The 25,194-nt window shown below is 29.9% G+C and overlaps 1 protein-coding gene across 1 annotated transcript in view; it reads left to right on the top strand.

Annotated features, from left to right (window-relative positions):
- LOC122538015 (fatty-acid amide hydrolase 2-like) overlaps positions 1-25,194 on the top strand; it is a 36,557-nt gene that overhangs the window by 10,701 nt on the left and 662 nt on the right. The window contains exons 5-7 of the mRNA XM_043671733.1: positions 12,433-12,528; positions 17,727-17,885; positions 20,202-20,384. Of these exons, the coding sequence (XP_043527668.1) occupies positions 12,433-12,528; positions 17,727-17,885; positions 20,202-20,384 (438 nt within the window). The remainder of the gene's footprint in view (positions 1-12,432; positions 12,529-17,726; positions 17,886-20,201; positions 20,385-25,194) is intronic.

Raw genomic sequence — 25,194 nt, 5'->3', positions numbered from 1 at the left:
TTGTTTCTAACTTTATTAGTGACTGATCATTATTTTCTTATTTCTTTTCTCTTTTTTAAATTAGATCTGAAATATACATATGTTGGATATTTTGTTGTTTTTCTTTCTATTTTATTCAAATATGTGCCATTGTTTGTATCATAAAAGTTAAATTTGCTGATATTCTTATGTCGTGTACATCGTTTAGGAATACTTTGCAATTTACGTTGTTGTGAGCCGTTTGTAATTTGTCTAATTTGTAGTACTCTTTGTAAGTGCAATATTTTTGCAATATTTTGATCGAGTTGAAAGATTATAGATCGGTGATTTGAGAATAGTTTAAGCAATTCCTTCGTCTTGATATCGAGATTTGTATTAGTGATGGTGTTGTCCAATATATGATCCTATAGCTGTATGTATGTAGATCCACATATTTGTGGATCTTCCAAACGAAAATACTTTAGTTGGTTGTTTATTATGTAGTGGAATAATGTATTGCCTTTGGAATAATTCATTCTCGAGCTTAGTATCTTTGTTTTGCATTGAAATGTACTACAAACAGTAGTGTTATAAATTTCTTTATTACTTTTTCAAGTTCTATTAAAAACTGGTAAAGGAATTGAGCGGTGGTTTGATAGTATTATGTATTAAATTGTTTTTTCCTGAAGACTGAATTTGATACGTTTTAGGTTTAATTTCAGATCTTATTAACATAACCTTAAATTTCCGATTAATAATCCGTATTAAGGACAGTCACGATTGATGTCGATCGTGTACTTCTGCATATATCTCTTGGGGTTCGAAAGACCCCCACTGTTGTGAGAAATAAATAACTATGATGGATTTTACCTTAATTTTATTGTGTGTATTAAGTTTGATGGCTTGAATACTACTTCTGTGATTTATTGTTAACTTAATCAATATTTGACTTCTGCTATAATTTTTTGTAACTTCTGCTTGATTATTATGATATCTGTACTGGTAACTTGTAAAAACTGCTTTGATGAATACTGTTTAACTGCCTGATTTCCTCTTTGTAGTAAGATCGTACTTGAGGAAATGAATTACTAGTTATTGCGAATTGCGATAGTACTTTTACTCCTTGAGTATGTGATCGTAGCAAGAACGAAGTGGACATCCCCAGACTTGGACATTGCGCGAGACGGTGGAACAACTGCTGCGGCGCATTGGCGTCATGGCCCTCATATGGGCCGATTCTCTTGTTTCGATCACGTGATTTTTTTTTACTTGTGAATGAATTTCTCGCAGTATCTGGGGTTGTGTGACTATTTAATTTGCATAAAAAATATGAGGACTAATTGTGCTGATGTTTTGGGGAGAGAGCGGGTTTGTGTGGTTACTTGTTGTTGAAGTAGCAGGAAAAATTTCAAAAAATCTGCATATCTCTGTTAATTTCTTTCTGGGATGTGACCCTGTTCGAGTTTATGTTGTAATTGCGTGTTTTGGTAGTCTTTTCTTGATTTTCTGTGGTATGTCGTTGACATTGTAATTTTCTGTTTAGCTGATTGGTAGATTTTGGTGTTCTGGGTGATAAGCTGTTTCGAGTGAATTTTTATAGTCTTGGATTGTTTGTATGTTAGCTATTGCGTGGAGTTCGCTGATTGATGTGTCATATGTTTTGTTCAAGATGATGTGCAGGAATTTATTTTGTATCTTTTGGATCTTGTTGATGTACATATGTATGTCTTTGGTGACCATATGTCATTATTGGACTGACGCGTGTTTTGTATAAATTTACTTTTACCCTGGATTTGAGTTTGCTATTTCTTGAGAGTAGCGGATACAGTCTGTTAAGAACAGGATAAGATTTGCTCTTTTATTGCAAGGGCCCATGTAATTTTTGTGTCTAAATGTATGCCAAAGTATTTGACCGTGGGTGTCCAAGGGATGTTTTGTCCTACTATGATAATTTGATCAGCGGGTCTCTTGTTGGTGAAGTTGATGGCTTGCGTCTTGCCCAGGTAAACTGTGAGTTTCCATTTACGGAAATATTCTTAAAGCTCATCAAGATGGGCTTGAATGTATTTTGTTGTGTTTCTGAGAGGAGGCAAAGTTGGCAGTGTCATTGGCATTAACTGCTAAGTGGATTTTTGGGGTTGTTTATATAAAGGATAAATAGCAGCGAGCCTAGGACGGAGCCTTGCGGTACTTGCGCAGTGATGCTTTTGGTTGAGAGAGTACCATTGACTGACACGTAGAATTTTCTATTTTTTAGGTAGTTGGCTACTATGTTGTTGAGCAAGAGTGGGATGTTTATTCTCTGTAGTTAGGAGGGTGTTAAGAAAAGTCTCGACTGTTGTCGAGTCTGTTACTCTGCGTATATAACTTGACTTGAAGGACACTGGTATGGGAGATGAATGGATTTGATGGACCTTGCTTGGAATTTGCGTGTAATAAGCCTGATGTTTACCTGAAGGGTGCTCTACAACGACTGATGTCGTTTCCCTTTTTTTGGATTGACGATATGCAAAGTTGACGACTCTTGAACTGCTTTGAACATCTGCTTCTGACGAACTGTCTCAAGTAACTGTTTCACAAACACTGCCTGTTTTTTTTCCGTGGTTATTCTTGCTGCTGGGGTAACGAGTCCCTATAACCTGCATTTAAATTGAAGAATTAGTGAATTAGATTTACCTTGTTTAGTTTGGATGTGTGTGATGCATGTAAGTGTGGGTTGCAGAAAAAAAGTTTCAAAAAACCTGCTGTACTTGAATGTGATTCTAATGTAGAGTACTGTTATGTAATTTAGCTGTGTGTTATTGCATGCTTCGGAAGTTTTGTTCTAATTTTTAGTAGCATGTTTGTGGTTTCATAGTTTTCTGTACTTCTGATGAGTGGATTAAGGTTGTACGCCGTGTTGAGTGAGTTTTGTATGAATTCTTGAATAGTTGGAATATTTGCTATAGAGTGTAGAGGGGTGTCGTTCTGCATCCTCTGGATTTTATTTGTATGTGTATTGGCTGCAGTCGCCCAGATTTGTCCATAGGTGATAAGTGGCCTAACGCATATTTTGTATAAATTGATTTTAATGTTTGTTTTTAATCTGCTGTTTTTTAATATGAAGGGGATAAGTCTGTGTAGGACTGGATATGCTAAATTTGTCCGTTTGTTTATAGCAACTGCTCATGTGATTTTTGAGTCTAGGATTCCCAGAATCCTATTTTGTGATGAGGGACCGGGGAATGTTTTGGTCTGCAATTTTGATGGTCCTGAGTGTCGAGTTTTTCTTAGTGGTAAATGAGATAGCTTGAGTTTTTGTAGGGTTTATTTTCAATGTCTAATCTATGAAGTATTTTTGTAACAGATCTAAGTGATTTTTGAATGTAGATTGTGGTTTGCGTTGGATCCCGTATGAAGCGTAAATTGCTGTGTTGTCGACAGATATGGCTGTGTATGTTTGTTTTAGGTAGGTCATTTATATAAAGTATAAAGAGTAGGGTACGAAGAGTCCTAGGATTGATCCTTGTGGTAATCCGACTTCTTTGTACGTGGATTTTGTTCCATTTATGGAGACATAGAATTTCTTGTTATTTAGGTAGTTATTAATGATGTTTATTAATGTTATGGGAATTTTTATGTTATGAAGTTTTGTTATTAGTGCCTTGTGCCAAACAGAATCGAAAGCTTTGTTTAAATCGAGTAAGATGAGTTGAGTTGCTCAGTTTTTGTTTTTTTCTATGATTATGTGCTCGATGACTTGCTGCAACTACTGAATGGATGAATGGTTTTGACAAAAACTGAATTGCTGTGGGATTAGTCGGTTTTTTTTTGTGTTCTAGAAGATGGTGCTGAATGATTTTTTCTAAAATTTTTTCCACGATGTTTATTTTGGCTATTTTTCAAGATGTTGAAAAATAGGCTAATTTGAGGCAAGCTTTGTAAATATAATATAACTGAACTATTGGTTTAATTGGAAGATTTTTAAGTTTACTGGCTGTTATATTGTTAGGTTCTTGGGCTTTGTTGTTTGGGAGATAATTAATTATGTTTTTGACTATTTTAGGGGAGCAGTATGGTTGTGTAACTGGAAGTACTATTGGAGAGTGTTGGTTATATGCCGTCAAGTATATGTTTTCGAAGTTTCGAATCCTATTGACTTTTCTTCGTCCGTAGAGAAGGGAGTTGTGTGTGGTATCCTGTAAGACTAGTATTTTAGTTTGGTGCCATCGGTGATTTTGTAGGTGCGCCATAGTGTGTGATCCGTATTTTTTATGTTGGATAATTTTTGCTGCCATGTGTTATTTTTTATACGTATTATTATTTTTTGGATTTTGTTTGTAAGTATATTTCTGTTTGAAAATCGGATTTCCCGTTTTTTGGAACTTTCTTCCCATTTTGTTTCTGTTTTTTATTGTGTTGAGAAGGAGTGCTTCTGTGATGGAGCTTATGTCGAAACTATTTGTGTTGTATGCTTTATGTATGTGTTACGTAAGGATTTTAATTTCTAAGTCTATTTGAGTTTCTTTTGTTAAGTACGGGTTAATGTTGATTTTACTGCAGAGTTTAGCGTACGTTTTCCAGTCTGTGTGTTCTGTCGTTATTGTTCTTCTAGCTGTTCTGTACAGTTGTATTGATAGTTCTACGGGTAGATCGTCAATGGTTTTGCAATTGTAGGAATAAGGTATGTTCGAGAGGAAAATGTCTAGTCGGCGAGCAGTTTGGTTGTTTGTATGTATACGTTGGGCTATGTATGATCTGGTAGTCTCGAAGGGCCGAGTGATTTTTTATGGCTGATCCGTTTGTGTTTCTATTGAGGTTATTCCAGATGGGGTGCTTAGCGTTAAAGTCGTCCCCGATGATGAACTGCCCTATTTCGTAAAGAGGGATGATATGGTTTAGATCTGTTTGACTTATTTTTGTTCTGGGTGGGGCGTACACGGCGCCGACCGTGAGTGTAGGAGTAATTTTAAGTTTAATTTTTATAATGTCTATATTAGGAGGAATTAGTTATGGAATATCTTCAAATAGGATATCTTTGTGAACGGTTACCTTTACTCTTGATTTATTGGCGGCAGAGGGGGATCCGTCTTTTCTGAAGATGTTAAAGTTTTTGAGTCTGAGTATATTTGTAGGTGCAAGCTAGGTTTCGCTAACTATTACAATATCCATGTTGTGGTCATTTAAAAAATTTTGCAATTCTAGTATGATTTTGTTTTTGCTAGTTGCGTTTCATAAGATAAATTTTAAAGATTCTTTATGAGTCATATTTTAACTCTAACTATTTGAATTGTAGCTTTAACTTTATCAAGGTTGTTTGTACATTTAATGTAATGTTTTTGTATCAGTGTAATAATTTTTAGGAATAAGTCTAGGTCGGTTGTTTTAATTTGGTCTATCTTGTCCGTGAAATTGTGATTGTAATGCTGTTCTTGTTTTGGTGCGGGGGGGGGGGGGGGGGGGGGATAGGAAAGTGTGTTTGGGGAAGAATAAGTGATGGTTGTTGTGGTGCTAACTGGAGTTTGTTTGTGTATGAATTTTTTTTTTTTTTGTTTAAGAATGCTAAGAGGGCAGGACATCTAGAAAAATTGGTTAGATGATCTCTTTTGCAGTTCGCGCATGTTGCAGAAGTTTCGCGGGTTTTAGTGCAATTTCTGGTGTCTAGCACACTGCCTTCTTATTACAATTTGCGGATGTGTGTCCGTGTGCTTGGCATCGGAAACATTGTACGTTTTCAATAAATATGATGTGATTTATCTGTGCTAAAGATGTCTCGGGTGCAAAAATAACACGGTATCTAGTGTGAATCGGTATCTCTGAGCATGAGATAGGGTTTAAACCCTGACTTTCGATATTTTCGCATATTCTTGATACTGGTAGCCTTATTAGTCCTTTTAAAACTACAGCTGCTGTTTTTTCTGAGCTTATTGTGTATGTGCGAAACGCAGTGTTATCGTTTTTACATATGATTTTGAAATCGTTGAAATCGTTTAAATTTGCAAATATAATTTTCAGTTTATTGGAGACAAATTTGACTTGAATGGCATTTTTGAATTTTTTTTTAGGGCATCCAGTAGCATGATGTGGTCAATGTTTCCATGTATGTATATTGGTAGAGATTTTGTATTTGATAGTTTTACGTCAGATGGTGAATTTGTGTTAGATGTAGTGTTTCCGTGTGCTATGGTGTTTCCCGTAAGGGGTTTGAGGTTTGTTTTTTCGTTATCAGGTTCTGTTATTAGACATCCAGCAAATATGCTGAACCTATTTTTAGTGCGAATGTCTGGATTTATAATATCCATACCTTTTATAATATCCATACCATTTTGTTGATCTTGGTAACCGAAGATGAATCGCAAAGCGACCGTCTACAAGTAGCTATAATTTTGACTTTTTCCTTTTTTAGTTTTCTTTTTTCTGTTGTGATTCATAAAGTGGATTTATCCGCAATTAGGCTGGCCTGACTTGTGGTTACTTTGTTCGTGTTCAGGTTTCCCTGAACTGGATGGTTTTTTCGGGGTGAGACTTCCAGCTGTTAGGTTTGATCGTCCGAGATTTTCCTTGGAGCTTTGCCCCTTGAGCGTTGTTCGCTCCGAAACTGTCGAACCGACTGTTTGATTTGTTTGAATGCTAACGGCCGTTAACACTGTGCTGTCTATCACTCAGCTTGTCAAACTACCGAAATCACTCGAACATAAAAAAATAAATATCTAAATAATCACTGTATCGGATCAAATATGACTAACTGTATCTGTCAATTCTATACCTCAACATTGTCTCTTCTATCCTGTGTCGGCTTTTAAAGGGCCGACTTTATTGTTTTCTTCCCGATCACGTGATTGGGAAGGTAATTTATTGTGGGCCAAGAGGTAGCAGTGGGCAAGGTCAGTCCCATAAAGTAATATTTGCAATTAGCCTAGAGATGCATCCCTCACATAATGTTTTATATGTCTGTGGCTGCCAACGCGTCCCTACATCCACCCTTGTCCTTAACAGAGCACTGTACCAAGCCGAATCGAAGATTTTTTCAAGGTTTAGAAAAATAAATTGCGTTGATCTATTTTTGTTTATTTCTAGAGTGATGTGTTTCATGACACGTTGTAGCTGTTATTGGATGCAAGAGTGTTTTGTTCTAAAACCAAACTGTTGTGGGATGATTATGTTGTTGTTTTTGACATGAGTTAGAAGGTGGATGATTTTTTCGAATATTTTGCTAATAGTGCTTAAGGTGCTGATCAGCCAGTAGCTGATAACTTCTGTGGCGAATTTTTCCTGCTTTGGGATTGGTATTACTTTGGCGATTTTCCACGTCGTAGAAAAATAGGACAGTTTGAGGCAAGTTTTGAATATGTAATATAATTGAATGGGCTTTATTGGGAATTTTTTAAGTGCAGTTGTGTAGATTTTGTCCGGTCTCTAGGGGCTTTATTGTTGGGGAGTTTCTTAATTAGGTTTTTTATCTGCTGAGGGGTACATTAGCATCAGGGTACTGTAGCATGTGAGTGGGTTCGTATGTAAGGAGATTGCTAAACTTTCGATTTCGTGATCGATGGAGAAGGGTGTATTCCGTACGGTGTTATGAATATATTCGAAGTTTTCGGCAAGACTTCTGCTTTTTCTTCATCTGTGTAGCAAAGACTATTGCGGGTAGTGTTTCTTAATAGAGTTATTTGGGTTTTGTACATTTGCCAAAGTGTGTGGTCCATTTTCTTTATTTTTGAAAGTCTATTCTGCTATTTTTGGTTTTTTGATTCTATAATGTGCTTACAGATGAGGTTGCAGATTTCTGTGTAATTTCAAATACAAACATTGCCTATGATATAGTGACTAGATCATGTAATAGTATGATAGTGTCCAGGTAAACAAGGTTGATTTTAATTTGAGAGGGGAGGGGGGATATGCCGCTCCAATGATTAGTGTGGAGAGCTGTTTTGGTCTTGATTGTTAGTATTTCTATGTTGTGGATGTAGGGTTGGCTGTTGGGCTGTTGGCTGTGGTCCGTCTTGTCCGTATATTTTGTAACTTGGAATTTTCATGATGTTTTTTGGGGTGGACCAGGATTCGCTGATAATTACGATATTTGTGTTATGGTCTGTTAGGAATTTGTGAAATTCATTTATCTTATTCTTATCGCTCGTGGCGTTCCATAAAATGTTATTAATGAGGTTTCTACGGCTTGCCATTGTCGAATTCTTTCACTATTAGAATAGTAGCTCTGTCTCTTTCCAGGTTGTTGGTGTAATTCATATAATATTTTCGGATGAACGCTATGGTTTGAAGGAACTGGTCCAGGTCTGCTGAGTTGAGCTCATTTATTTGGTCGGGGAGATTTGTATTGATCGGAAATTCAGTTGGTTGAGACTATAGGGATGGTTGAGTATGATACTGCTCTTGCGTACGATATTTCTTGTTTTATTCTGTCTTTGTTTTGGAAGAGGGGGAAAAAATTCTATGTTAGAAGGAATGAGGATGGGAGGAATTGCTGCATGTGTTAAAGTCCCACGTTGCTAGCGGTTTTTTTTTTTTGCCAAGAAGGCTAGTAGGGCGCGCAGTTGGCACATGTAGCAGTTTCAGGATCTTGTGTCATGCTAACCAGCACATTTGACGCAAACTGGTTTCTTGTTGGATGAAGTGTGATTGGTGTGAGTTGGATGAGGTGTGACTATGAGCTTGGCAGCGGAAACACCGTGATTGGTTTATGGGAGTCGAATTTTTCCCAGTATATTTTCAGATGTTTCACGTATCTGTCATGGTTAACTGTCATGGTTATGGTAGCGTAGTTCCGAAGGCGAAAGTGATGCGATATCGGATATTTAATGTGAGTGAGGATTTCGGTGCAATGCATGGGATTTAGATCTTGGAATTTAAGATTATTGCACATTCTGAATTCGGGAAGGCGGATTAACCCGGGTTGAGGATTATTGTTACAATTTTTTCAGTCTTAATTGGGTAAATGTGATATTCGATATTTTTTTAAACAGATTGTTTTAAATTAGAAAAAATGTTAATGAACATGACTTTGAGCTTGCCAGAAGTATATTTTGTTTGAAAAGCGTTGTTGTACTTGTCTTTTAGGGCATGGAGAAGCTCAACGTGGTTTACGTTGCCGTGAATATAGAGGAGGGCGGGGAGGGATTGAATGGCTGGGTCTTTTTGGGAGCCATGTTAAGTGGATTTGCTTGAGGGTCTGCGATGGAGCATATCTTGTTCATTGGAGTTGCCGTGTTTTGTTTATCGTTATCTTGCTCGTTGATCATACAGTCAGCGAAGACGCCTGTTTTGGTAGGGATTGCTAGGTTGATGTATTCCATATCTTGCTGCATATTTATAATGGAAAGTTAGTCTGAGAAGGATGTGGCCCTTTTTTTATTGTGATAACTTTAACTTGTTTTTTTGTGGCTTTTCTCTTGTCTGGAATTACGCAGTTCAGATTTGCTGCTGCGGCTTTGTTGTTTGTAACAGCATCTAATAGTATGTTTTTTTCTTCGGACGTGAGTTTTGATTCTTACTTGGATTCTTTGTTTGATTTTGTACTACACACATACTTATTCACTGATCACTGAGATTGTGAATAAAAAGGCTTGCTCAATTTCCTTGCCCGGAGGTTGATCAGGAACTTGTTCTGTACTGAATGTCAAGATTGCAATTTTTGCTTTTTCAGTTCTACTGTCAACCGAGTGTTGAATCTAGGCCGATCACGTGATCAGGAAGTAAGTTATTTTATAGCTAAAATGTGCTTTTATAGCTAAATTCACTTCATTTTGGCAATTACTTTATAGGCCCAACGGTACTGCATCCTATATTTATAACGTAGTCTGAGTAATGTTTCTTACATCTTCAAAATTCTCTTTTTTATCAAGCCTTACCTCAAGGATTACCTTTTCCAAAGAACTCTGAGTAGTTATAAAGCGGGGAATGTGTGAAGACCAATTAGAAAGTATGGGGGAAGAGTTCCAAAATTTTCCATCGCACGCCCCCCCCCCCCCCCCATGAAAGTGATTCGGGTGAGGCAATATTTCTGAGAATGGTTGTCTTCTGAAAACTTTCGTGTTTATAATCTTTCGAATACGCACGTGTTTATGACATGACAGTGGTGTGGACTTGGTCGTCGCACTTGAGACTGACTAAATTTATAGGGTGCCTAGATTGAAATGGGATGGTCAAATGGTTTTAGAAATTTCTGATTTGCCACGCTGAATTAAAGCATATCCATGTCAAAAATGTTATGTAACTTTGGCCTTGACAATCCATATCCTTATTTCCAATTAGTAATCCGTATCTTTATTTTTGAACATTTTTACAACTGATCTATATGCATCTAAAGAAAATGTTTGTAATTTAATCTGTTTCCTGTTGTTTCAGTACAAATTCCTTCGGATCTATTGTATTATTTGTTTAAGTGTTTCTAGCAACGGATTTATATGTTAAATAAAAATAGGAAGAGGTTTAAGTATAAATATAGTAGTATTACATATTACATATCTATTTGACTTATGTTGTAGATTTTCCAATCATCCCATTTTTTCATGTTGCCTTATTATTTTGATCTTATTTGTTGATTTGTTCTTGCTGAATCTATACAATTCCTTTTCTTTAACGTGGTATTTGGAATTCTTTCATTTTCCATTATCTGTTTTTACCGTTTTTACTATTTCTATTTCTCTCATTGAGTTAAAATTGAATTCTATGTGGCTTTCATCTGATATTACCGGAATTTTTTTTTCTTTCTTTTTTAACAGGTACTTAGTGGTACCTGCATTGAGTTTAATGCCCGGAAATTTCTAAGACAACGATTTTCAGTATTATTATCTGAAATTATTATTCTACATCGTTATCTGTTGTTTATGTTGTTAGGTTATAGAGGTATAAATAAAAATTCGCCCTACTTATATTTTACAATTGGACAGAACTTTATTAGAGAGAGCAAGAGCGAGGCTACTCACTCGGAATTTCATATCAAGATGATTTCTTAACGTAAAAGTTGTCTAGTGGACCTTTCCTCGTCGTACCTTTTTTATGTAAGATTTTCCTACTTGGTTCCTTCAACTCTTGATCAAACCTTATTTGAGCAAGCTAGCTAACTCATTTTGTGACGCATTTCTAACAACGTAATGTTCGTCTGCTCTATTTAAGATAAGAAAAGCCAGCAGTAATTCCCAAACTTTTATGGATAAGACATTAAATAAAAAAATATTGCTCTACTAGTTTAAGCTTACATATCAGTACACCACTAACTATCAGTAAACCACTCTCATATTTAAAAATTTTTTACCCAAAATTTTAAACCCATCAGAAATCAACTCGCGACCCACTTTAGGGTTACAATTTTAGGAATCTTTATAGTTTTATATCTTTCTCGAACCAACTTTGCGCTTTTTTTCACAATTTTTTTTCTTTAATTTCTCCTGCTTTATCAGATCATTGAAGAGTTTTTCTCATCCATAATCTCTTTTTATTATTTTTTGTTGCACATTTCCCAACCTTTCCTTTTTTCTTGCCCATTTCAAACAACACAACGTTTCATTTTTTTCTAATGAAGGTCTTCATTTTTTCTTTATTTCACTACCAGACCTTTAATGACAAATTTTTTTTTTTGTCAAGCTTGTTTCTTGCTGCTGCCATGTTTTTCCCATTTTTCTTATCTGCTACTCCTAATAATTTTCTGGCCATTCTGATTTTTTCTCTTTTTGCTTCTAATTTATATTTCTATTTGTTTTTCTAACTATTCTGTTTTATATCTATTTGTTTTTTTATTTAATATTTAATTCCAAATTCTAACTTTCATGTGCTATATCATTATTGTTTGTGAGTGATGTAAAAAGTGGAGATAGATAACTTGTTATTAGTAAATAAAATTTAAATAGAATATCTATAAGCAGGCTATATTTAATGCTATAATTTTCTGCTTGGTTTGGTAATTTGAATAAAAAATTTGTTCAGCAATGATTTCCAAAATTTTCTAAAAATTTTTCAATGATTTTGAAATATTTTTTGAATGAAAAAATATGCATGCTGATTGGTTCTTTTTCAGTATAAATAATTTATTATCCTTTTAAAGTAAGACGAACACTTTTCTATGCTAGCATATTATAAGGATTTTGATAAAATTTTTTACCAAGTATGATCATATAAATTGATACGTATGTACATACATTTAATTGACTCTACAAAAATGTCGAATTATATATCTATTATTTATATATAATTTTAAATTTTACATCTATCGTATGTCAGAATATATAAATTTCTGAATTAAAAACAGCTTTTTTTCTTCGAAAATCTTCATGTATTTTTGTTCCTTTGAAAACAGTTTTAATAGCTATATTACATAAACATAAATACTTGTGTTTTCACTTATTCTTTTCACGTATAAATTGTTTTATTTATATTTAAAAACTTCAAAAGTTTTATTTCATATTTAAAATCGTTGAAAAATTAATGTAATTTACTGTTCTATTTTCAAGAAGTTTTAATTTTAATTTATTTGGATTGCAGATAAAAATACCTGGTTCTGAATACAGTTACCGATTATGGCGATTTTGGATGACACAAGAAAATTTTGATTTCAAATTAAGTATAACAAACGGAAAGGTATGAATTTATATATATTTATATATATTTCTATGTAACGTATCGCGTATATGTCATTTTACTGATCATCTTACTGATAAGCCTAAATGTGATCATATAATATCTCATTTTTTATGTCTACTCTTACATTCATAAATATACTTTATTCAAGGAAAAGATTACAGTTATTGTAACTTGTAACTGTTAAAAATAGATAGACAGTATTCATTGTCAGTATTTATTTTAATTTTAGACAGTAATTCTGTTTCTTAAATAATTCAGTTAATAATGTTTATCATCTAATTTATTTAATCCAACAAAGAAAATGCAGTAAAAGAAAAATTTAAGCGATTATAAATTACTATTAGTTATTATAAATTGTTACCAAATAAGCTTATTATCTAATACAGTAAATATAATTAGTAATATAATAAAACAAATATTTTCAAACTGTCGCTTATAATGCTTAACTGTTAGTATATATCGTACATTCATTACAAACTTTCTAGAATAAGAAATAATAAAAGGTTATCCTCATAGTGGATAGAGTAAATTTTTAAAATCAGATAAAATAAATAAATAAGATAGAAAATAAGATATTAAAATAAAAATAATAAAATAAATCATTTATAGTAGACACTATGGAAATAGCTTTGATTTTCTCTTTCTTTTGGTTTATTTTTACATGTAGAAATGTCCTCTATAGAATTGAGATTTTGATCTGGCCGTTTTCTGTATATGAAACATTCAAGTGAAGATAAGATTTAAAATATTTCTGGTAAATTGGTCGGATGTAAGGAAGTAAATCCTTAATATCTTTATATTTTTCTTCTGTTATTGCTCTAATGTATAATGATGGAATTAGGTGGATATTTTCATATATTTTTGGCCTGCCTCTTTTGAGTGAAAGGTCTAAAACATGGAATTTAGTATCATTTAAAGAAGTTTTATAAAGCATCTTATACGGGGCATTTTTAAAAAATCTCATCCATTGTATTTTCAGCCAAAAAAATTTTGTACCAAATGAATTCTTTTCTCCTCATAGGTTATTAGTAGGTCATAATATTAAAATATTAGTGGTTCATAATAATATTTAATGATGTATAAATAATTCTCTTTTCTTATTTTCATTTCTATCGAACCAAAATCACGATCATTCGGCAAAAATGAATGGTCAGATATCAGAAATTTATGATCTACTATTTCTATGTTGATTGAACAATTTTCATCCACGTCAGTGCTATTTTAATGTTACAGTTTTGGCCTGAATATGCATCACTGTAAGCTATTACGTGTTTTTGAATTGTAATATTCTTAATATGCTTTAAAATGCGACTTTTTTCATGCGAAAAATTAAAGAAATATATTTTTTAAAATAAATTTTTTTTTAAAATAAATTTACTTATCAAAATATGAACTGCTCACAATGTGAATATCTCAGATCTGGTATTTTATTAATCAGAAAAATGCATAGAATAATAATTATGGACAATAAAAATTGGCAGAAAATTTTCTAGCTATTTGATAGTGAAATAATTAATTATTTTTCCATAAACAATTGAAACATAAATAACTGAATTCCACATTACGTTTAAGGACGTAACTCAGTTTAATTTTTACAGTTTCTTAGAAATTACATCAGATTACATACATTAGTTTAAAAGAATGTAATGCGAAATAAATTCTTGACTTAGATTACTTTTATAATTACCGGTACATATACATATGTAATTATAATCAAAATATTTCTTTAACAATTTGTTAATGCAAATAGTAAATCAAAAATTAGTAAATAAATTTCTTTTTCTATTTTGTCAATAAAAGACAAAACGTAAATAAATAAATATTTCTAATAATTTAATATATAATTAAATTTGGTTATAATAATTTAATAATTTCTTGTTATAAAAATTTATAAAAGCAGTTTATAAAGAATAAATAATGAAAAAGGTTAAAAAAATGATTATAAGTATAGAATATTTATGAATATGATCATACAATGATAGTACAATAATTATAAGTATATATACAATTATATTGTATATGAACACAATACATACAGTGGGTGTAACAAGTATTTGTATAGTGACTAATCACGGCTAAAATGCTGAATAATAATATTTATTAAATAATATTTTTTAAACAAACATGGTACATCTATTCTCCAAAGTCTGTAGAACAACAATCAAATAAACAAAAAAAATTCATATTGTTTATATAAATATCAAGAAAAATGAATAGAATGACAGAAATGAACGCGTAATAAGTATTCGTAATTTGTCATTATCAAGTGTACGGGGTGTTTCAAAATTATTGGTCGCGACCACCATAGCGGGATTCTGCATCGTCGGATCGGTGGATATCTGTTTGAAAAATAACGTGCAAAATTGTCCTTGACCTGTTTTTTCGAGGTCAAAGTTTTTTTATTCGTAATCTACTCATCGAGAGGATAAAATGTCTCCAAGGAACCATGGGTCGGAAATGACCCGTTCTCCTGAAAAACGATTAAATGTATTTAACACGCCATATATGTAATATGTTTATATTTTGCAATGGAATAGGCTCTGTTCACCACAATAAAACATGGTGGTGGTTCAATATGTGTTTGGGCTTGCATGAGTGCCGCAGATGTGAGTGAATTGCATTTGATTGATGGAACAATGGATCACAAGATGTATATTAATATTTTAAAAACTCATCTGCATTCAAGTGCTGAAAAAATTGAAAATAATTTTGTGTTCATGCAAGATAATAATCCTAAGCATACCGCTTAAAATACAAAAATGTGCATGCATATAATATGCCAGCACATTTAAAAAATATCCCCGCAATCATCAGATATTAACCCCATTGAACATTTGTGGGATTATTTGGAACGATCAATTCGAAAACATACAATTTCATCTAAAACAGATTTAAAAAATGCTTTAATCAACGAATGGAATAAAATCACATCTAATTTGATTAATTCAATACCTAAAATGCTAGTTGCAATAATAAAATCAAAGGGAAACCCTACTAAATACTAAATTATTAATTTATAAATATTAATATTACAATTATTTGTTGTTTCTATTATAAATGTTTAAATTACTTGTACACTTAATAATGACAATAGAACTGTACGAATACTTATTACGCTTTCATTTCTTTATTCATTTTTCTTGATATTTATATGAACAATATGAATGTTTTTTTTTTGTTTATTTGATATTATTTTTCTACAGACTTTGGAGATAGATGTACCATGTTTGTTTAAAAAATATTGTTTAATAAATATTATTGTTCAGTATTTCAGTCGTGATTAGTCACTGTACGAATACTTTTTACACCCACTGTATCTATTACATATCTATGGATGAAGCTTTAACGTTTTAACAATTTTTATGCGAGTTTTTCTGACTGTGTGAAATTGAATATAGAATTATATTTATTTTTTAATAAGAAACAATTTTTTAACGGAGTAATATTTTTTAATTAGAAAGTTGTTTTTATAATTTTATTTAAGATACACGAAGTAAATTTCTTCTATTTATCTATCTATCTATCTATTTATCTATTTATCTATATGTGTGTATATATATATATATGTTTTTTATACAGAATTATCTAACTTCAAGTTAATATACAAATATTTGCATTTTCATATTTAGAATTTAAGCACAAAAGATTGCATTAAAAAAATAATACTAAATTGTCAATTTCCTTTTTACGTCTATCTGTAAATAGTACTGCGATTCAGATAGATACCGTTGGTACATTATCCTTTGTGATATAAATGACATCTTCAGATAATGACAGTACAAAATTTTATTACAAAAATTTAATTTCGGAATAATTATCTGATAATAGAGTTTGTAAATGACGGAATAATTATCTGAAACAGAGTTTATAAATGTCGACAATAAATTAAAATAATACAGGATGTATAAAATAAAAGTATAAAATGTAATGACCGAGGTTGTAATGATATGAAAACTATTGCTGATATAATGGTAGTTATTCATCATAATAGTGCTTCAAGCACGACATATTTGTTCCATAATGAATGAAAATGATTGTTTTCTATTCTAAGTTCAATAATACTGTGAGTTTTTAATGTCAGTAGCAGTGACTGTACGAGTATGAAGAAAATAGTTCGAATTGGAAAACAATTACACTGTCATTTATTTCTAGAGATATTTTCAGTTTAGGATGGTGCATATTTGTATAGTGATAGGTTAAATAAATTTTAAAGGAAGCGAGATATGTATTTCATTATACTTCCATTTCAGTAGCACACATCTCAGTTTGGAATTTTTAAGCTTAATTAATCTTTAATTAATCTATAATTAATAGCATTAAATTATAAACTATAGTACAAAATATATACATAGTACAAAATATATAGTACAAAAAACGAAGAATTATTCACACAAGCAAATGAAAATCAACGCAATTTAATCATTGAAGTTTTGCTATAGTCTGTTTACATTTTCTTCATATAGGTATAATACTCTATCATGTTAATTATAATCTATACTATAAAATGATGTTTATTTATTTTTCACTTTTAATTAGTTTGACAAAATTGAATAAAAATTATGTTAATTATTTTAATTTGCTGTTTGCGTTAAAAACTTTTTAGGTAAAAAGAAAATGTTTAATGGTTACATATAGATAAAAAAAAGCGTTAATGCAACCGAAAAATGAGAGACTGATAGTCTTGAAAAAATAAAAAACAGTAAACCATTTTGAAAGAAAGGAAAACTTTAAAAAATTAAAAATAGTAGCTTGTAAAAACTTATTAAACTTTTAATATAAATAGTTTATTACGGTACGTATATGTGGTGTACGAATAGTTTAGATTGCAAACAAATCAGAAAACGAACACTTTCGCGAAAGATTTTATGTTCAGACAATGAACACTTCACACCGCAACGCTGTATGTAAGATTTGTAGAACTGTATTTTACTACCATCAATGATCGTTAACATTAATAATTGGGATAGCATAACATCGTCTTTGAACAGATTATGTTCATTAGTCGATCACCCATTGTATGTTGATTTTAAATGATAGAGTTAGAAAAAATTTCAATGAAAAACTTGCAAGTGTGAACTGTGTGAATTGTACATCTTATTAACATAAATGGAATAAATGAAAATTATAATTTATATATTTATATACCACATTAATATTCATATTAATCTATATTATTCATATACATTTCTTTTTAGTATCGTGCGAGTGCTCTTACAGAACTTTCAAAATTCTTAACTGGAAAATCGGAATTAACATTAGCTGCTATTATAAAATTGATCGATGAAGATATACTTCCCAGAGAAGATGCTGAATGGGCAAAGAATATAACTACAAATATGAAAAAATATTTAATGGTAAGTTATTACTTAACATTTGAATGGTTGTCACTCAATTGTTAACATAAGCGGCGATGCCTCAGCCCATTCGATTTTAACGTACACTTTTATAAAATTATATTTTTATTTTCATTTCTTGTTTATTCGAGAAATACATCTTTTTAAGTGGTAACTTTATTATCGCTCTAATATAATATTGTATATCTAGTCTAAACAAATTCATTATTTACATTATTCGCATTGTCCGAATGTTAATATAATTTTATTATTATTTAATTGCAAATGCAATACAGTTGTTCACATAAAAATTAATTTATTTAGTTTCTTATTTTAGTTTCTATTTGTCAGAATGTTAATTCATCAGAAAATAGATTCATTGTAATCGTAACCCAAGAGATAATGAAATTTTATTCAAGTATTATTATTGATAAGAGTGGCCCCTATGATGATCAGAATATACGAGGTATCAGTGAAATATTAATCAAACATTGTATTGTATAACTGTATAATTGATCGTATTATGAGATTGCGTAAGGATAATGTAAATGTTTTTTACAATTTTTTATACATCTTTCTTAATTGATCGAACACGATGAGTGAACAAATGGTATTGACTTTTGTTGTACAGTTGTATTATTATGAAATGTGAAAAAAACCATCGAAGACACGAAACCATTTAAATCTTGCATAGATTACGTCAACAATCACGTTATTCAGATTTTATATTGAAAAGACTAACTATATTTAACCGTGATGTGCAATCATAAATGCGTTTGAATTCTGCCAAAATCAGCGCGCCTAACTTTATTGATATTTGTTCGCTGCATTGTTATTTCTCTTCATGTGAAGTAAACTATACAAGTAATATATTTTGTCTCTGGGTACCATTATTTTCAATTATTATTATAAAAAATTTAGGAACTAATGATATTAAGATACAGGGTAATTAAAATGATATTAAGATACAGGGTACATTAAAATGATACATAATAGGCAGAAAATGATAACTCACAAAAAAAGATAAGAAAAAAATTTTTTGATTTGAGACTTCGTTTTCGAGAAAATCGAGTTTAAAGATTTTCAAACCATTGAATTGCTTTATGATTGATCCCAAACGCAGATATGTATGCGGTGGAACAAATAGTTTTCAGAATATATGACTGATTAACAGAAAAAAAGTGTTTAGAATTGATTTTTTATTGCTACACCATTACAATTTTTTATTATTGTTATGTATATTTGTTGTTATTTTATTTTCTACTAATAGTAAATTTATTTTGAGAAGTAAGGTCATATTATGATAAGGTTGAATTTCGAAACCAAATATCTCATAACAATTTTTCCAGAAACGTTGTTTTCTTTAGATCCGGTAAAATACCAATGAACGTATTATTATTTCGTATTATTATTTATACTAGCATCCCATACCCTGAATTCCCATTATCCGAACATTCTACTACTCAAAAGTTTTATTATTCGAACTGAATATTGATAGATACCTTTTTTCATACATCATTCAATCAGTTTATTATTATTATATGATTTACATGTTTTTTATAATTGGAAAAGGAACTTACTAATGACCTTATATGGCATATAAGATTTCATTAAATCATTTGCATTATAAAGTGGAATATTTCGTAAATAATACCGGCTCTATCATCAAAAGCAGAATAATCCGCGATTGAATAACTGTCGCATGTCATGATATAAATTTTTCTACAAATTAAAGCAACAAATGAAACTGATGAAAATGTATCTTCTCATATTTGCAGCATTTAAAAAATGCTTATTTATGTTAAAAATGTTAAGAAATACAATAATAAAAAAACATGATAACGTTCTTAATAAACTGACAATTTTGTTAGTCATTTGAACGTACAAACACATCAAGAATATTAAGAATATTTATAGATACTTATAATATCTATATAGTAGCATAGAGGTTACTTCTCTTTTATATATATATTCGGATCCAAACAGTTACCGATATCGAGACTGTATTATAGGAAGAAAATGATAATGTGAATTGTACTTAAGAAGATTACACGACGTGAGACTTTTTGGTAGAGCTAGTGTCAAAAAATCATTAATCAGTAAAAAAAAAAAAAAAAAAAAAAAAATAGAATGGTCTAATTAATATTCGTTAAAAAGTAGTGTGATTGGAGAATTTTTATGGAAGAAAAGTAGCGATCTGGTCAGGAACTTCTAAACGCTATTGTATATTCAATGAGCAACTACTTTTTGTTTTAAAATATTTTTAAAATTTTGGTTAATTTAATTAAATTTTATATTTTTTCCTTTTTTTTAAATAAAGATGCATTTTATTTTTAGGAAAAATTGGAGCATAATGGGATATTATTTTATCCGTCTTCGCCTCTTCAAACAAGTTACCATTATACAGCCTATTTAAGACCATTTAACTTTGGTTATTGGTGTCTTTTCAATGTTTTGAAATTTCCGGTTTGCCAAGTGCCTCTTGGTGTAGATAAAAATGGACTACCTATTGGAATACAGGTAAGAAAATTATTTCCAAATAATTTTATTAAAACATTAGACATTTGGTAAAACATAAAAAAAATTTCAAGAGATAATTGTACAAGTCAAATTTAGATAAACTAAAAAATATCAAAATTTTGTTTAAAGTTTTATTATTTATTTACAAATATTAAACAATTTATAAAAATATCATAAATAATAATAAACAAAACCAAATAAAAATGAAAACAAGTGTTATAAAAAAAACAGTATAAATATAATATTGTAGAAGTGAAACTTGATAATTTTCGAAAAGGTTATTGCACTATGTGTTCAAAGTACTAAATAAAGCAGAGTTCAATACATGTATATATAGAAGATTTATAATAGTTACTAAGTAAAACATATCTAATGAATCTAATAATAAGTTTTGAAAACAATCCTTTCATAAAATCAATTTTTATTTTTATTTACTAAATTGTTAATATTCGATACAGTAGATAAATGTTGATGAAGCTTTTTATACGATTTAGGCGAAATATAGCTATTGAAATATTTTCATTTTAAAATAATACACAGAATTGTTAACGACACGAGAATAACTCTTATCACACTGGATAAATAATAAAGATTTGTATTCTGTTTGTATCTCTAAAGTAATCTTTGTTACATTAATATTTACTTTTAATTTCTTATGCTACATTGCAGTTTGTGAATAGTGTATGAGTAATAATATTCGCCCGCGAGGCGATATATCAAAATATTTTTGTAGACCTGTTGGTGGTGATTTGTTTAATCGAACGAATTATTTACAACATTTTTATTCGTGAACAGATTTATCTAGTGTAGAGTCAATATTAAAAATGAAATACGTATATACGCAGTGCGCTCATAAATTATAAAATAATCTCAAGTTCATATTTCGATTAAATAATGCTCCGAAATAATGCTATTTTGTTTCTATTGAATATATCTGTTGCAAAAGGAGAATTATTTATAATATAAAATACTATTAAAAAAAAGGTGATTTTATATCAAAAAGATTAGAACCTATATAATATATATTGATTAGATTTTTAATAAAAATTGGAATGAAATTTATCAGAATGAAATAGAATTTTGAAGAAATAGACAGAAGGGGAATAGCACTCCACTATAAAATTTTAGCTTCGGATATTATTTCCAAGATATCAATAAAAAAAATTTCGGTACAGTATATTAAATTCTGCCTATATAGAATCATTATTAATCTGACTTTTATGTTAATCAATTATTCTGACTTCAAAACCTATAAAATATTCCACTTAAAATCCGCCATGGAAACTATAGTGTAGTAATAATGATTATTCTATTGGGATTAAATTGGATCTTGGCTCTTTGTAATCCAATCACTATTGCAATTAATGTTGTCGATAAAATCCGATGTTGATGAAATATCGTGATTGGGACACCTTACAGACACTGAAGACGATATCGTAACAGTAATCACTGTACAGTGCTGTTTAATATACGAATTGTATTAGTAACGTCTGTATATGTAGACGTAACTCAATATATTAAATATTGTACCCAAAGCTTTTCATTACTATTTCAAAAACTAATAAAGAACCAAAATTTCGTTTCATCCTAGTGGTTGGTTGACTCTTTCATTTTAAAACCAAAATTTTTAAATAAATGGCAAAACTTCAACATTTTAGAATACAACTTTTTTGAAATACTTTTTCTAAATCTTCTGATAATATCTGTCGAATAAAGACGAAATGTAATAATTCGAAGGAATTCATTGGTTCAAAAGTTCAGGTCGCTTCCATTAGTGATTTTAAGAACAAAAGTTATTGCTATATCGATTTGTAAATTCTTCATGGTAAAAACGTTTTAACTATATTTAACTATAAAAATGTTCTTATAATTTTTTACTTGTTATAACTCCTAAAACAATCTGTATGAATTATTTATTGTCAGTGATGTTGTAGTTGGGGTTGAATTCATATTTTTTGACAATCATATATTCATTAAGATAGATCTCTGTATTGATTACTCCCAATAAAACTCTTTTCAGACGGAGATACTTGCACTATCCATACAGATATCACGATACATTGATTTAGAAATGAAATATAAGTTTCATAGTTTAATAAAACATTTTGGTTCTATTTTTTTTGTTCTTCTGTTAGGTGCTCCATTTCTCGGATCTTCTTTCGGAACAGACCTCCTGAGAGGTCTGAAGAAAGAACAAGTGTGAGCATTTGATGACAGATTCTAATCTTTATGTAGGATTGGGCAAATATTATTTGAAATAAAAAAATAAAACTAGAATAATGAATCATTTCCATTAATTTTTTATTTTTATTTTTAAAATAACGTAGAAAAAGTAATTTTAAATAATTAAATATATCAAATAAATGATTTGCAAATCATTTTTTATTTAAGTTAATTTATCAAAATAAAATAATAAATATTGAATATAGTTTGCTCAATAGAATCAGAAACTGTTTAGGAAATTATTTCTAAAAATGAATTTAAAATGTAAAAAAATGTAAAAAATTATTTGATAAATAAATAATAAAATAATTCCAAAAGAAAATTATTCAAGGCTGAGATTTTCGAGATAGACGAAATTAGTATTGAACGGCACTACTAAATCAGACGATCGTAGTTTATTAAATTACGAGTATTTTCGATATCGCGATACAAGTATCTTCATTTAAAAGAAGTCTAAAAATCTTTCTATTTTTCTGCAATAATTACATTTTCTTTATCCAATTTTTTCTTCATCGATTTTCCAAATAATGTAAAAATAAGAAGTTCTAAATGTATAAATATATCTAATACAAAGTAGCGGAATATTGCTTTATTCACAATAGTTTATTATAGATAAATATAATGAAGCAATATGTTAATCAACTAGTTTACAAAACATTTTGGTATTGGTATAGTACATTAAGTTTGACAACCAGCTTTTAATTTGCATAACGCTTAACGTATGATATATATTCAATCTGCATTCAAATTTGATATAACATTATATGATTTAATAGAAATTGTCGATTGTAGTTGCAGGATCAAGTCGTCGGCAATAATTAGATACAAGAGAATATATGAGCTTTTATGAACTTAATTGCAATCAGTGTAGCCGATAATAACTAAAGAAACAACAAAAATACGAGTGACTCACGGACGATTCTTTGGCAGATCTAAACTAGTAACATAATTTTTAAGACAGACCAAATAGAATACTTTTATATTTATTAAAATTGTTAAAAATGACTGTTTTTACTATTTTTTAATTAATAAAAATAATTTTATAACTATATTTGATATGTCTTTTAATAGGTACCCGGGTTTATCTATCCCTACGAGGCGAAACCGAGTTTTTGCATATCTTCAGAAAATTTTATTTTCTCGTGAGCCAAATAATTTTTTCCAAAAAATTTGGTCATTTTCTTATTATATTAAATTCAATTAAAAAATTTAGCCTTATGCGATTTTTTTGCCATCCGATTTTTTGTTACAAAGCTAAATACATTATACATCTGGCTACTATCCTACTTTATATATTTATTTTTGTGCAATTTTTATTGAAAGAAGTGTTATACTTAGGTTATACTTAGGTGTTATATTTAAGTGTTATACGCTTTTCAATAATGTTCTCACGGAACAAATATTTTTAGAAAGAGAATCTATGTGAAGGATAATAAAAGTTCAATAGAAACAAATTATTTTAGAACATTTAATGAAAAATCCATTTTTATATTCGAATACTATTCATTGAATATTCAGTGTCAATATTTACAACTTTTTAAATACTGAACAAATTATTTATTTCTTAGAAAAATTTTTATTTTTATATTATAAGTTCCATTCTGTCTAAAATTTTTATTTCTAAGGACATTTATTTATCTGTTCTCATCGGGATTTATAATGTAAAAATATTTTTCGAAAAAGTTCTATATTTTAAGCAGAACTTATTTAAAAGTTCATTAACTTTTTCGATCTCTGCATTGATCGTTGCAATTAACGAAATAAGTTGAATCAAATACAAGCGTCACACTGTAAACTATATTCTGGCAAATTTTATTTTGTCATAAATACACAAAACGTAATGGAAAAATTATTTTTTAATTGGAATTTTAAATTTTGCGATATATATTTGTAATATATATTTAGCACTTAATAGCCATGGATATAAGCTTGGTATTTCTGAGAAATTGAAAAATTTCGAAAAATTCGATTATTCAGATTTATTTTAATTATTTTGTTTGTATTTATTATAACTATTATTTTTTACTTTATAATTATTTAATGTACTTGAATAAATAGTAAAAAATACTTTTTTTGAAGTAAGAAATAGTTTTTTTTCAGAAAGGATAAATTATCTCATATCCGTATTCGTGCTAGTTATTAATGATTTTAAAGTCATAAAAGATCGAAAAACGAAAGAAATTATATAAATAATTCTCTATTGCATTATTTTTGTAACAAAAGCGACGACCTGGTCGTCGGCGACTGGTCAACATGCAACACTGTATGACGGCTTCAACTTTGAACTCTTGCTTACGAGATCAGATTAATCGTATTGTATGTAATTATTCACTTTACATTATCATTGTACAATGCTTTAACTTACATTAACATTCTAATCTTATAATAAGAAGATGATATTAGAAGTAAATAATAATAAATCAAAAATGATACTTTAAATGAAATTTTTTCATTTCTTTCTTTCATTTTGTTCATATTGAGTGCTCTATTTAATAAAAACAATGAACATCGGAATAATTCATAGGTTTGATATTTGTTTTTACTTATTATTTTACTTTTCCTTTTATTTATTTTAAATTACTTCAGA

Source organism: Frieseomelitta varia, unplaced genomic scaffold (assembly GCF_011392965.1).
Source record: "Frieseomelitta varia isolate USP_RPSP 00005682 unplaced genomic scaffold, Fvar_1.2 scaffold_950, whole genome shotgun sequence".
NCBI lineage: Eukaryota > Metazoa > Arthropoda > Insecta > Hymenoptera > Apidae > Frieseomelitta > Frieseomelitta varia.
The sequence above is the reverse complement of the archived record's forward strand: the minus strand, read 5'-3'. Positions and strand labels throughout refer to the sequence as shown.